A 14,042-nucleotide genomic window follows, 5' to 3' on the forward strand; every position below is an offset into this window, starting at 1 on the left:
CGGTCGTCCAAGCACATCTGCAGGAACACGCGAAGTGCCCACCGCGGGAAGAAGCCGCACGGATCGTTGCCAACACCGAGTTAAACCGCTGTTACTTGTCGACCATGCGGCTTTGCCTTTTATACCAATGTCGCTCCCACACGCATGCGCAAACTGCTTCAAGATTGGAACATTCGTCACGCTTTTTTTTTTTTGGCTGCTGTACGCAAAGTCTGGTCTGACATGGACGCTGTCAGAATCCAGTCGTAATTTGTTTTTTATTTAAATTTTCGTTTTTATTTGCCCAGCAAGTGTCACAATTTCTTTGGGCTGATCAGCTGCCGATGTTGCCTGTACGCGCGACTGAAGAACAACGCACGCGCTTTTACGTGACCGTAGTATAACTTCGTGCAGTTTGCATGTCTTAAAGGAGGGGTGACAGAAAATTTGTGAACGTCTTTTTTTTTTCTCCCAATCAGAGGTGACAGTCTCGTTAATAACGGCAACGAAACTCATTTGCCCCAGCGCGAGACGAATGTTTATTTATATGCTCGTATATTAGGACTTGAGGCAGTTTCGATTTCGAAAAGCACTCCAGGGTCCCGTGACGTAGCCGGCCTACTCGTTAAAGAAGTACTGACAAGAATTTTAAACATTTTCGAATTGTTGCTCCAAATAAAAATTCGGCAGATCCCATGCTTTCTGGGAATCGGTTTCATGCGAAGCAGTCAGCGAGTACTTCTATGCTGTATTTTATGGCTTTGAGCCAAGCGTTACGAGGTTGATCAAGGTGATTTGTAAGTGTAGTAGCTGTGTGCACATATTGGGCTTACCAGGCACGTCGACAACACTGGCGTTTAAAGTGTAACTTATGGTGCGACGTAACGTCAGCCCTCACGTTAGAGTACATACGCCAGTATTATCGAAACTAAATGCACTTTACGGTGCAATCATGGGAATATCATACGTAACTTTCCTTAATGTATTCTTCCGGGGTCGAGCAATCTTTCATTATAGCTTGCTGAACCATGGGAATACAAATGTAATGTTTATTAGACTGCAATAAAAGCGGAGCCAACACTGAAACCAGAGACGTTAACCTGACATGCCGCCTGTATCGTAGGAGTACATGTTTATTGCATTGTTATACAATCATATACCCAGCACCACAACCACAATTCATGTTGCACCGACATTACGCCTGCATTGGGTGTTTTTCCAAAGTAGCTTCTAGACCTGGCGTGGCTCTGTGGTAGAATGCCTGGCTGCCACGCAGAATCCTTGGGTTCGATTCCTGCTGAGATCCTAGCTTTTATTATTTCCATTCGAGGTCAACGCTGCCGATGTCGGTTTTTCTTAATGCTCCGGCATTTAAATTACTAATGTGTGTTCTCGCCGTTCCTGGGTAGATATGAAGTGGCAATCACCTGTGGCGCATACCATTACACCGCGGCCCGTGGTAAACGGGTGTGTGCCACACGTGTCTGGAGGAAAGGGTTTGACGACGTACGCGACAGGATTTTCATAGTATTCATGCCATGACCCGACAGTCATATTCGTCACACGCATATATATATATATATATATATATATATATATATATATATATATAACGCCATAAATTTCCTTCAAAGTGCTGTAAAACGCTCCTGCATGAAACTGGGACTCTGTAAGTATTTTTTCGAGGAGTTATATACTACTGCCTGGAGTGAGCCCGCAATTAAAAAAAAAAACGACGTGTTGAATCACCTTACCCCGAAGAAACACAAGCGGAGGAGCAGTGATAATCAAAATATTTTTTCCTGTGTCTGCAAATTTAACCGTGTTTCGTGCTCGGCTGTTTTGAGTCCTTAGAAGATCTCAGAATTAGCAACCAGTGTTCAGAACCTGCGCGAGAGCATGTACATCGACACCAATAACTAAAAGGATAACCTACTCATGAAACGAAAATTCGCCGATGATGGGCTGGAGTGCTTGAGATAGACATTCCTAAGCCATGACAGGCAATTCACCGCTATTCGTAAAGCGGGATGTATACAACAATTGCGCATAGGTCGCCGAAAAAATTGGAGCTCACTCAGACTCACTGAAGAAATACATTTTGCTCCGAAGGCTCACTCGGACTCAGACTCACTAAATGTTTTATCAACCGGACTAACTCGGACTCAATCTCACCAACATATTACTCAGCCGGACTCTCTCAGACTCACGGCTTGACCTGTGTCTGAGTGAATCTGAGTGAGTCGATTCATGAGTCTGTTAGCGTTAAATTAGCTTTTTCGGTCATGGTGCCGATGCTCTTTAAAGGGGTCATGAAGCACCCCTTGGGCTGATTGAAAAAACACATCCTGCGGAAAGCTGACACGGCTATGAACTGCTCTGCCAAATATTACAGTCGTGCGCGCCGCGTAATGGCCACAAGCGGAGCGCGAAGTTGCCGTTTCCCCAGGCACCCTCTTTTCAAACAGAGGCCGGTTCTCACTCTCGTCGGTGGGCGGGGCGTCTGTCCGCTGTACGTCGCAGAGACATAGCATGCTTATTGGCCGATAGCCGACGTAAATCGAGAGCGGCGTTCGGATCAGATGCGCTTCTTGCCGCGGGGTGCCGTCACTTGCCGGCGCCCTCCTCAGTACACGGTAGCCACAGTCGCGCAAGCGAATCACAGCGGGAGAGCGATCGCGTTTCATGACGCGCGCTGGCGTAACTTCTTTCCCCCATGCCATCCCTCCCTGTCTAGCTTCCAGTGCGCTCGTCGGCACGAGAAAAGAGAGAAAGCGCTGGGAGCGTGCGCCAAATCCCCGTAACTCCGCTGATTCTTGACGGATTCGAGAAATTTTTGCGGCAATCGATTCGGGAGGCAGTACACTCCGATACTGAGGCCATTAGATCATTACTTGGAAAAGTGGTTCATGACCCCTTTAACGCCAATATCTGACGTAATCGGTGCTCTACGATGCGCCTTTTGATCTTGCACCATCAAACACGTATTATAAGTGGCTGAAATCATGCAAGGACAGTTTTATGAAATACTCGACTCACACGAGATATATTATCAAGAACTTCCCGTGAAAGAGTTTCCACGGGGAGGGAGACCCCCCCCCCCCCCCCCCCACACACACACACGCCTCAAACCTCTGATCAATAAATATTGACGTGGCGCATTAACGCTCGTGCGTTGACATATGTGTGAATAGACTTGGGTATAATGGTAAGCCGATATAAGACTGATAGTAATGCTCAAGATGAGTAGATATGACCATAGGTCGGCATTAGATGGTCTAGCCCACTCAGACTCAGTCAAGAAATATATTTTGTGCTTAGGGCTCACTCGTACTCAGACTCGCCAGTATGTTTCTCAACCGAACGCACCTGCACTCAGGCTCACTAAAATTTTCCTCAGTCGAACTCACTCCGACTCAAACACACCAAAACATTACTTACCCGGACTCGCTCAGAGTCAGACTCATGGCCCGATCTGAGTCTGAATGAGTTTGAGTGAGTCGACTCATAAGTGAGTTTGCCAACCTGTGCAATATCGTATTATTGGTAGTATCATACGGGGCTGAAAACTTGAAGGATAACAAGGAAACTCGAGAAAAAAGTGAAGTACCACGCAATGTATGACGGAAGAAAAAAATGACCCGCATTAAGACACCGAACGATACGTACAGAAAATAAGGGAACAAACAGGCGTTGCCGACATCCTAGTTAACATCATCAGAAAAAAGTGGACTTGGTCAGGTCACTAATACGAAGGACCGATAATTCATGTGCCGTTAGTGCGGCGTAATGGATACCAAGAGAACAGAAACGAAGTCAATGACAGCAGAGTGTTAGGTCGAGGTGATGAAACGAATGTCGCAGGAATAAAGTGCAATCAACTGTCGCAGGATAGAGCGAATGGGAGATCGTTAGAGAAAACCCCAGTTCTGAAGTGGTCACTGAATAGGCTGAAGATGATGACAATTATGTTTATGATATGCTTACAGAGGCGTTTCTTGGACTGACCGAAAGAGGGCTTAATTGCAGCTGAATGAACAGTGTGCCCTAACTGTTGAATATACAAGTTAACTGGATTTAACGTAACCTAGCGTTCTAAGCTATAGGCCCTGATGAAATACGTCAAATCAGTTAAAACGGTCGTTTTTTAATTGTCAACTCAAACTTCTAATGTGATCGTTTACACTTAATTGTAATGGCAAAAATGAAAGCTCAGAAGCTTTCCATTGAAGCTGGTTCAACATTGTCTGCTCGGTGCACCGGTGTACGAACAATGAGCTACACAAGTATTAAGCCTCTAATCATGCTGTGGATTTCCCAACCTATGGCGCGAGGAAGAAAAAGAAACGCGGATACCATGAGAATAAATTGCTTGACTCGTATCCCACGAAGTAAAATGCACTGCATTGAAACATTTCACGTGCAACAGCAGCGCCAGAAGACAGCCTAGGAAGCAGAAGCAAGATTGGAGGGGCGGGATAAACATCCGCCGTGATGACTGCAATACGTCATCGCGAAGCAATAGCGTCCGTAATCTGGAAAAGTTCACATGCGCATAGCATGCGCATGTGAACTTTTCCAGATTACGTACGGACTAACTTATGCTTGCAATAGAACATTCCCAAGCTTAATTTCGGCGAAGCTAAGTGCGTGACACTCCTGCGTTAACGACGAAGCATAAATGTGTGGTTGTGTTCAACGGGTCGTATCTTTTTGCCCTCCAGTGGCCCATGTCGGCGACTTTTGACTAATAAATGTTAGTACTGCCCTCTGAATTTTGTGAATTGCTTATTGGTAGTATCGCATGACTGAATTTGTGAAGATGAGGGACAGCGTAGTCAAAGGCACCGAATAGGTGTGCTATAGAGGTTGTCTGAACAGGAAAAACTCAGAGGGTCCCTTATGCAATTGCCTAAGAAGACTCGAAGGCGAAAGCCATTTTCTTGTTCTTTTTCTTCTCGGTCGACGTGCTGATCCTCCCCTCCAACGTAACATTCAAAAGCTTTCCGAGTTCAACGTGCTTTTGCACTGCCTCCCGGATCGGAGGCACTACAAGCTTTCTGCTCCTAACATGGTTTTGCAGAGCCTCCGTGATCGGCCCGCCTTTAATCAAGTGACGATGCCCTTCGATGTCGCCACTACGATGTGTCAAATTCTGGCGATATGTGACGTCATGCTGACGTCATGTTACACTGAGGTCATGTGGCTTTTGGTACGCCGACACACACACACACACACACACACACACACACACACACACACACACACACACACACACACACACACACACATATTCACTTGAGTATCATGTGACGCTGAACCCACTTTTATTACTTTTTTTTGCATCCTTCAACGCCAACGCCGGTCTCGCGAAGTATCGAGAGATATTGCCAAATCTCGAAGACGCCGACGGTCAGTTTTCGCGTTTGATGAGGCATCTAAGGCTTTCGCCATAATAGGGGCCTCATACCGGTTAGCTGATGTTTCGATGGGTGGTATATTCGTCAAAGGCGCCATATGTTTGAAAGGGTTGGTCATTGACGCCTTTGAACAAGATAGGCTCACCTACGAAAGCCTGCCTTATGCCCTTAATCCTCCCCTGCACTTCGGATTTTCTCACTATGATTGCGCACTACAAATAAATGGGCAGTACACATCATTCTGTAGTGATTGTGTCTACAAAACATGAGTGGCTGCTTCGCAGAAGGGCGGCCAAAATTTGATACAGAAGGTCATGTCTTTCTGAGGGAGCCGGGCTTTCTGCGAATGTGAGCCACGGGCTGCAGCGCAGTGATCGAGCCACTGATTATGAGACGCAACTTCAGTTAACCCTTTAATCTGAGACGCTCAGTGACAACACTAGAATGGTGCCGCAATGAAAAATGGCGATAAACACATGCGGGGCCCATCACGTGAATATTACAACGTACTGAGGCTACAGTGTCCACAGGAAAGCGGGGGAAAAAATACGCTTGCGGACTCTTGCCGAGGCAAAGACATAGAGTGCCTGAGTTGTCAGTGGCGCTGATCTTCTGGAAATGCGGTAATAGGACAGTTCAACATCTTGCAACTCTTCCTACAATTAACTAATTTACAAAAAAATCATTCTTAAAATCTTAGCTAGATGGCATCTACAACTTTAGGTGCAATCGAAACAATGTCTTGCAAAGAACACGCACTTTTTTCACGGTAAACAAGCATTCATCACAGAGAAGAAGAAGACATGCATTTCGAGACTCTTGCAGTTGCCTTGTTTACATAAGCAACAGAAAACTTTCAAAATGTAACAAATATTTTCAATGGATTTCGTGAAGGGCCTGTTGACGTACGTTGTCACGTAAAGAAACATGTTTTTGTTTCCGTTTTTTTTTCCTGCTTTAAATAGGCCGCAATAGCTTGGTTTCAATCCATGACTTCGCACAAATCTGCAGACTAGCAGATATCCATTGAGGCATTTAGGTGGGATCTGTCAGTTTATTTTATTTCATTTCATTTTCAGAAACACTGAGAAGAAAGGCGAGGGCGGGCTGTAAATTTTGTACTGTGCTTAGGAACATAAGTTATTTAGGGCGTATTTTATTATAAGTTTGAGAAAGGAAAGCCACACGGTTCAAACTATGGCGCCTAATTAAAATACTTCAACGAAAGCTACTGAATAATAATGAGTATTGAAATAAATTTGTGCCTTAGTTCTGTCGCTTATTGAACACGAAAAAGCGAAGTCTAGCGACTGTACCACACGGCTTGGCGCTTTCACCCAGTTGAGCAATATAATGGGTTTGTAAACTGACGCCAACGAAAATGAGGGAAGTCAAGCCTGAGTATGCACAGTCCGAAACGCACGACCATGATCATATTTTAAGATGGTATTATTTCTCAAAATTAGCTTCTATGATTCAAAACATGGCAGCGACAAAAGGCGTGCTCGCCAACTTTAAAAGGAACCAGGGAAGGCCAACGGCGGTACGATCGGACGAAAAATATTGAAGAAACTCGGAAAATATTCAAAGAAAAACGAGAGGAAGGGCAGGACGCCTTTTCCAGATTCCGTCGTCTTGAAGAAGGACCGAGCCACTTTGCAACAAAACTAGTGCTGATTCACAGTTGAGCAGCGCGCCGCCCGCTCGTCGCATGCGTTGCGGTTATCAGTCGGCGATTGCCGGTTCGCGCGCGGTGGTGAAAGCCGATATTGTCGTCTGTCTTTGTGTCCGCTACGCTGTCGGAGTCATAGCGGGAATTACGAATCTTTAAGGTCCGTACGCCACGCGGTGCCAAAAACCGCGAACTGAAAGCGATGTCCGGAATTGCTGGGTATGTAACGCTGCTAGGCCTTGTGAAAGACGCCACCGCTGCCATAAAAGTGTGCCAATCTAGAGAATCTATAGCCTCACACAAGGCGCGTCTGCAAGAATGATTTGCAATAGTACGGAAGGAGAGCGATTTTTCCTTCTTCTGTGCAAAATTGCCCAAACTCTATATACTCAGCCAATTAAAAACAAGTAGCCATCACTGCTACAAGCTGGCAGACGTACCTCTACAGTTAGAAAAAAAAAAGAGAAATATCTCATCGAAGTCCTTTCATGTCTATGCTTATGCATTGTGTGTTACACGTATCTTTTACTCACGATGCATGCGCAGTGCAACCGCTTAGCGTCCATAAACAAAGGGGGTCCGCCTGTGGGAAAAATAATTCTCATCGACAACATACGTGGACACCAGGCAGTTTTTATACCGTACGGGTGTGCAAAGGTCGCGCTGTCGTCGCTTCGAGCTCTCAGATATGAAGGGGCTTCAAGGCAAATCTAGAAACATTGAAAACAACATGCGTAAAGAGAACTACTTTAGGACTGAGATGTGCAGTTTGCCGAAAGTTTGCGCAAACTTCGACGTACTTTAGTTGCTGCCTAGCCGCCGTGGTGGTACAGTGGCTCGGTGCTCGGCTGCTGACGCGAAGGACGCGGGTTCGATCCCGGCAGGTACACGGGCCGCTAGCATTTCGTTTGAGGCGAATTACGAGAGGCCCGTGTAAGATTTAGGTGCACGCTAAAGAATCCCGGGTGGGCGAAATTATCCGGAGCCCTCCACTACGGCATGCCTGACAATCATATCGTGCTTTTGGCACTTAACACATCAGCTGTTATTATTAGAGGCTGCCTTTCTCGAAGAACTTCGGTACTGTAGTATACACATTATTTCAGTGTTTACAATTAACTCCGTGCAGCAGTTTTGTCCTTTTTTTCACACTAAAAATACGCAGATGCAGAGGAGGAGGCGATGCACAGTAGTTATGAGCTGGCCATGTGGGTGAGGAGAGGCTAAGCGTATACAATTGCAAAAACGGGCCGTCCCATGCAGTGGCCATGTCCAACGCCATGTACGCACCCAACGCCCTGGAAGGCACTTACGTGGCAATGGGAGGCTATGACCAGTGCCTTCGCACTCGGGTGCGCTCGTCCGATGGTGAGCTCTATTTCAAGGGCCAGTACTGCTCCGTGGTGTTTTCCCTGCCCGCGGGCTACTACAGGCGCTTCATCGAGTCCTTCCACGAGGTCGGAGAACTACAGGTATGATGCGTGCATGCAGCGAAAGACAGAAACTATTTGAAAGGTGTGGCAGATTTGTTTGAGCGCAATGGCACCGGAGGCGATCTGGAAATATCGTTGTAATTCGCTTTCATTGTGCCATGACTGGCTGGCTGAGGAAAAGGCGGGCAAGTGGTCACTTCAATCATCGGACTCGCAAGATTACACGCCACGCATAGCGACACTGTTGACAAAAATGGCCGCTTCAGAATACAGCAACAGTGCTGCATTTACGGTTTCGAGGGAACCTCCAGGAGATTCTTGGCGCTTTCACTGATTACAGCTGCACTAAGCTTAAAAAAATTGAACCACCATCGATTTGTCATAATTACCTACTGTAATTTCAATTAAGGTTATCCCTACTGTATAATTAAATAACTAATACGACTAATTTATTAATTAACCAGAAAGAAAGCTTTTTGCGCAATAGACCTGTAGCTCCTTTCTGAACTCCTCCTCCAAAAGTATATTATGAAGTCCCAAAAAATTAAGGTGCAATTGACTTAGGCAAATATACGATCAACTTTCTTGCGGTGTACTATATGAGGAAAAGCGCCATCCCCGGATTATGGCCCTACAACACAGCATCCATACGTGCGCCTTCAAATCGCGCTACGAGTGAGGCAAATATAGACAAAGTGCTTAATTTTGATAACCTTTCTTCTCTCAGCCACAACAATAAGCAAACTATGCATCTGTAACCTTTATTTGTTAGGTATTTGCGGTGATTCGCAAAACCGCATACGCAAAAACTGTTTGCAAGAATGGAAGCCACTGAATGTGCTAGCTAACGAGGCGATAGCGAAAGCTCCTGAGCAACCTCGCGCAGTTCTTGCGAATGAAGTGCTTTACGAGTTTGTGACTCATGTTCCTTGCCATTCCCGGGATTTGCATGTTGATAATTGGACCTCACGTCACGCTCAATGCGCAGGGTCGCCTCGACCCCCTAACGGCCTCATCACCGGATCGAGAAGGCGTGGACACCCTCGGAGGACTTTGCGCGCCCTCGATGTGCACGAGGCAGGACCTCACCTTTCTGGTCCGCTCACGTGAGAATTTGCGCACCTGCAGGAGCGCTGTTCCATACATGAAAAGACTAAAAAACGACCTGTACAGCTGCGCATAATGTACTCACGTTTCCACTGCGCTTAAGCTGAAGACTAACGTTCCTAAAGTGACGGTATATGTAAAAACGAATAGCTCGTACATAATAGGAGAGGTGACAGAAGGCAGGAGAAAATGAAGCGCGTGGGCTCTCTTGCTCCTGTTCCTTGAAAGAACGCTGTTCTAGTTTCAGTTTCGAACTGTGTTACAGTATTTTCCGAGACTGCAACACCTTGGCTGCAACCACCTGCGGCACCACACACCCCTTTCGCACTTCATAATAATACGGGCATTTCGTGTTCCCGAGAAGCTTTGAGTATTTACGCCCCATAAGTCAACGTTCACCTGTTCATTATATGTTCCTCCGGTACCCGTTTGACATTTATTGGTGTGCCCGCCCATTAGACGCGTCAGAGTCGCGATGTACTTACAATAAATTCTTTAATCCCATTATCATATACGTTTCAGTGATAAACGAGTACGGAGGTAACGCCACAGTGACTTCCTGCAGCACTGATGACGCCAAGGTGGTGAACTCAGTTCAAGCGTTTTCCATGTAAGTGATGCGAATCTGTACCCGCCGTGACGCATGCATTTGGTCAACTCGTCGCCAAATGGGGCACGCTAAGACGCCTCCCGTGTGTGTGTCGCAGAGCAGTGCTCTGTCTTTTAGGTGTCCTGGTCGGCGTGGGCACCACACTAGAATGGCTTCCTCAAGCCGACCTTCACGCTCTCAGGATCAAACGAGGAGGTAAAGGTCATCTTATCTTTCCTTATATCTCATTAGTATACCAGTCTCTGCGCGGTGGAAGGCATTTGTGCGATGAAAATGACGGCCTTGTTTTGTAAAGCATTAATGGCTGCATTGATATAAAAGAGGCAGCGAAGAAGAACATTGCGTAGCGTGCGTTATGTAGGTGAACAGAGTCGAAGGTTTCGTTCGCCGACAATGTTATACCAAGTGGCTTAAGCTCACCATTGACAGGTCTAGCTCAGCATAGTTTCGCACGCTATGCGATAGAACAAAATACCCAGTCGAATAATGCTTGCTAATTCTCAACCTGCGTTGAGATAATATTCTTGACACAGTGGCGCGTTTGCACAGTTAGGCACGTAGTTTCATATAATTAGCACTGAAGAAAGACGCTTGCCATAGTATGAGCTTTTGAGGAATTTGCATACATGATGTCAACGTACTTCAGGTCTCATGAAAGAGCGGCCCAGTTTCTTTTTCTTACTTTTAGTTGAATAAGAATGCCTTTATCGAAATCATTAATTCAGTCGAGTAAAATTTCGCGGCATTCATAGAAGACCTGAGGGAATGGTGCATCTTCGTGAGCTCCGCTGTTCAAATTTCAACAGTTCAAATGTTGTCCATTTTGTAAAGAAGGCTGTCCTTTCTTTTACTAAATGCACTTGAGCTTAATCTTCAAAATAAAGCGCACCTATACATATCTTAAGTGCTTATGCCACATACGCTAATCGAGTTCGGTAAAAAAAGAGTTCTGCCTTGTGGCTGCACTCCATGGCATGCGCTGTCATTTATAAACACTTATGCTATCAAGAGCATGTTGCTTTACGGTCTTTGAAGAAACAGCTCCACGTTGCACCGCACAGCTGTTGCGCTGCTACCACTCCTTAAAAGTGACCAGGAATTAGGGATATTAGTCGCGCAAAATTCATTTCTTCGGGCTGCACTGTGTCTGTACACTATACGCTCTTAATCAGGCCCTGGTTAAATGCTGGCTATATCCAGGAAACCAGACGAAAAATGTCCGGTTTCCTGGCTATATCGAGCACTTTAAGCGGGACATGATTAAACTTGTGTTTGTTCAGAAAATACTTTTTCTTGTAGGAATAGCACTTTTTGCAAAGCGCGAGCCATTACTACAGTGGTTGTGAATGTTTCTGAATCCTGCATGGACCTGTTTCGCATAAGTCAATACACGAGACTCTGTATTAAAAAAAAACGAAAAGAAAAACAACGAGAAGCTCTTTTCACGAACATTCTAACGGGCTCCTCACTATGTTTGACCATTAGAAACGTACAAGCTTAGTGCGTAGATCAGAGGGTGTCGAGCATGTTTGCAAAATGTTACACTGATGCAGTACAAGAAAACTGAAAATTCAAAGAAAACCCGCAAGCTTTTCTTAGAGGAACCACTCGGCACGCCAGTGGAAGTTTGGCGCGTATACGATACGCGAAATAACCAGCAGCATCCACTCGGGAATTCCCGTGAACCGCCTCTGAAAATGTGAGGCGCCAGCAAGAAAAGTAGACAAAGAAAGAATGCGATGTTCGTGTTGTAACAAAAGAAAAGTCGGGCCCTCGGTTTTGCTGTGAGAGAAGGCGCAGTAGAGTCATCGAACATAAAGGTCTATCTCTACATATGCAGGAAAACAACGTCACATTATAGGGCAGGGTTGCCGTTGGGAGGATTTGAAAAGGAGCCAGAATTCAAACCAACAGTAGCCAAAGTAGCCATGCCGTTTAATAATATCGCCAAATTTGTAGCCAAATAAAACAGAGGTGCTATTATGAGTAGAGTTTCTCTTTTTGGACAATAACTAATACCATTTTGAATAAATGAGCAAGACTATAGAAATAACAGCACGAACTTTTCCTTCTCGCTTGGTCTCAAAGTCACAAATACGTCGCAAATATATGAACAAACTATAAGAAATTCAGTGCGCCTGCATATAGTTTATGCAGAATATACAGAGGTCTTGCCAGATATAGCGTATATAGTTTCGGAGCATTCCAGCCAACAAGCCAATCGCATAATACCAGTCAGTTTACATAATACCATGCACTCCAGCTTTCACACGGGAACACGTGCTGCGCATAGAATTCGGGGACTTGCGCGTAGCATCAGCACAGATGTCGGTCAGCCTGAGCAGCGGGCTAGCCACGCGTTTCCCTACGCGAGCGCAACTTCGCCACTCAGTATTTGTAGGCACGCCGCGCATTGCGTTGGGGGGCCTCGATGCACACGGTGGGGAGAGGATGCGCGCGTGCATCGGCTGACGCAACAGAAAAGCTTGGAAACAGTTTAGTTTATCTGCCAATATAAAGAGAACCGACCACATAATGCGCCAAAACAACACTTCAAAAGTTCAAAAGCAGTCAGAAAGTAGCCATAGAGCCAAACTGAAGTTTTCTTCGCCAGACGGCGTCGTAAAGCCGCCACCAACGGCAACCCTGCATTACGGTGCTGCTACAATCACAGAAAGAAAGCATTTGTTGCGTGGATTGCCTCATTGCACCATTGGTTTACTACATTTCAGTTACTTCTGTCTCCGCCATTACAAAGCTCTTCTTAAAGGCGCCCTGCAACACTTCTTCAAGTAATCATCGAACGGCTTCAATAAAGGAGTTTATTGCGTCACGAATCGACTGCCGCAATTGTTTTTTTTTTTTACAATCCGTGAAGTACGAGCGGAGTTACAGGGATTGGTCGCACGCTTCAAGTGCTTTCTCTGTCCTTTCTAGCTACACGGAGGGGGTGGGGGGGGGGGTTGTAGGGGTTGGGAGGGGTTGGGATGGGAAGAGGGTAAAAAGCTACGTCCGTTCGTCAGCTACGTCCGTTCTTGAGCACTTTCTTTGTTTTCTTCGAACGTGCGGCTTACTTTCAGTGTGATCGCGAGCGAGCCCGCGGGCACGTCGCGGCATCCCGCGGCGGCCGCGGTAACTAGGCAGCTCACGATGCTTAAATCAGCAAATGGCCGTGGACATTGGGCTTATGGCACGGTCATTTGGGTTTATGGCATCACTTGTCGAGAGGAGAGCGAGCGCTTTCTAGCTGACCTTGAGAGGTAATTGTAGATTACAGGCGGCGTGCTGCGCTATAATGTTCGCCTCACATGTTCTCAGGAACCTCGACTACCAGTCGGCAGCGTTTTCTGGCGGTGCTGAAAATGAGTTAGAGGGCCCCTTTAAAACATCTTGCTAAAGAACCTTGCCCGCATGGCGCAGCGGTATAAGGAAAATTTTTTGTTGGCCCTAATAAGAAGTCTTTTATTGTATACGTACGGACATTTCAAGAGAAGTTATTGACAATTTACCGATACATGACGACTGCTGATATGAAGACATAACAGCAAGTGAACTGTGGTTCCTTGGCAAATCTAATCCTTATTCACGAGTTTTTTTTTTTTTTTTTTTTTCAGGTACTGTCAGGCGTGTTCTGCTGGTCTTCTCTGCAATAACGAACACCAAGATCCTCCTAAGAACGACAGTGAAGACCCAAAACGAAGCTCTGAAGTTTATATGTGGCTTGAAAGTAATCATGACCTTCTGGGTGGTACTCGGACACGCCTACATCATTCTGCCAATGGGATATTTCCGTGCGTTTACCTCGCATCTTTTGTTTAAGC

The 14,042-nt window shown here is 45.9% G+C and overlaps 2 protein-coding genes across 2 annotated transcripts in view; both read left to right on the plus strand.

The window, feature by feature from the left end:
* Positions 1-14,042, plus strand: part of LOC119401303 (nose resistant to fluoxetine protein 6-like) — a 123,356-nt gene that overhangs the window by 87,062 nt on the left and 22,252 nt on the right. The window contains exons 2-6 of the mRNA XM_037668001.2: positions 8,335-8,543; positions 9,493-9,610; positions 10,134-10,221; positions 10,319-10,416; positions 13,836-14,012. Coding sequence (XP_037523929.1) covers positions 8,335-8,543; positions 9,493-9,610; positions 10,134-10,221; positions 10,319-10,416; positions 13,836-14,012 — 690 coding nt within the window. The remainder of the gene's footprint in view (positions 1-8,334; positions 8,544-9,492; positions 9,611-10,133; positions 10,222-10,318; positions 10,417-13,835; positions 14,013-14,042) is intronic.
* Positions 859-14,042, plus strand: part of LOC119401386 (protein transport protein Sec24A) — a 651,765-nt gene continuing 638,581 nt past the window's right edge. The window contains exon 1 of the mRNA XM_049417365.1: positions 859-869. The gene's annotated coding sequence lies outside the window, so the exon portion shown is untranslated. The remainder of the gene's footprint in view (positions 870-14,042) is intronic.

Source organism: Rhipicephalus sanguineus, chromosome 1 (assembly GCF_013339695.2).
Source record: "Rhipicephalus sanguineus isolate Rsan-2018 chromosome 1, BIME_Rsan_1.4, whole genome shotgun sequence".
NCBI classification, from domain to species: Eukaryota; Metazoa; Arthropoda; class Arachnida; order Ixodida; family Ixodidae; genus Rhipicephalus; species Rhipicephalus sanguineus.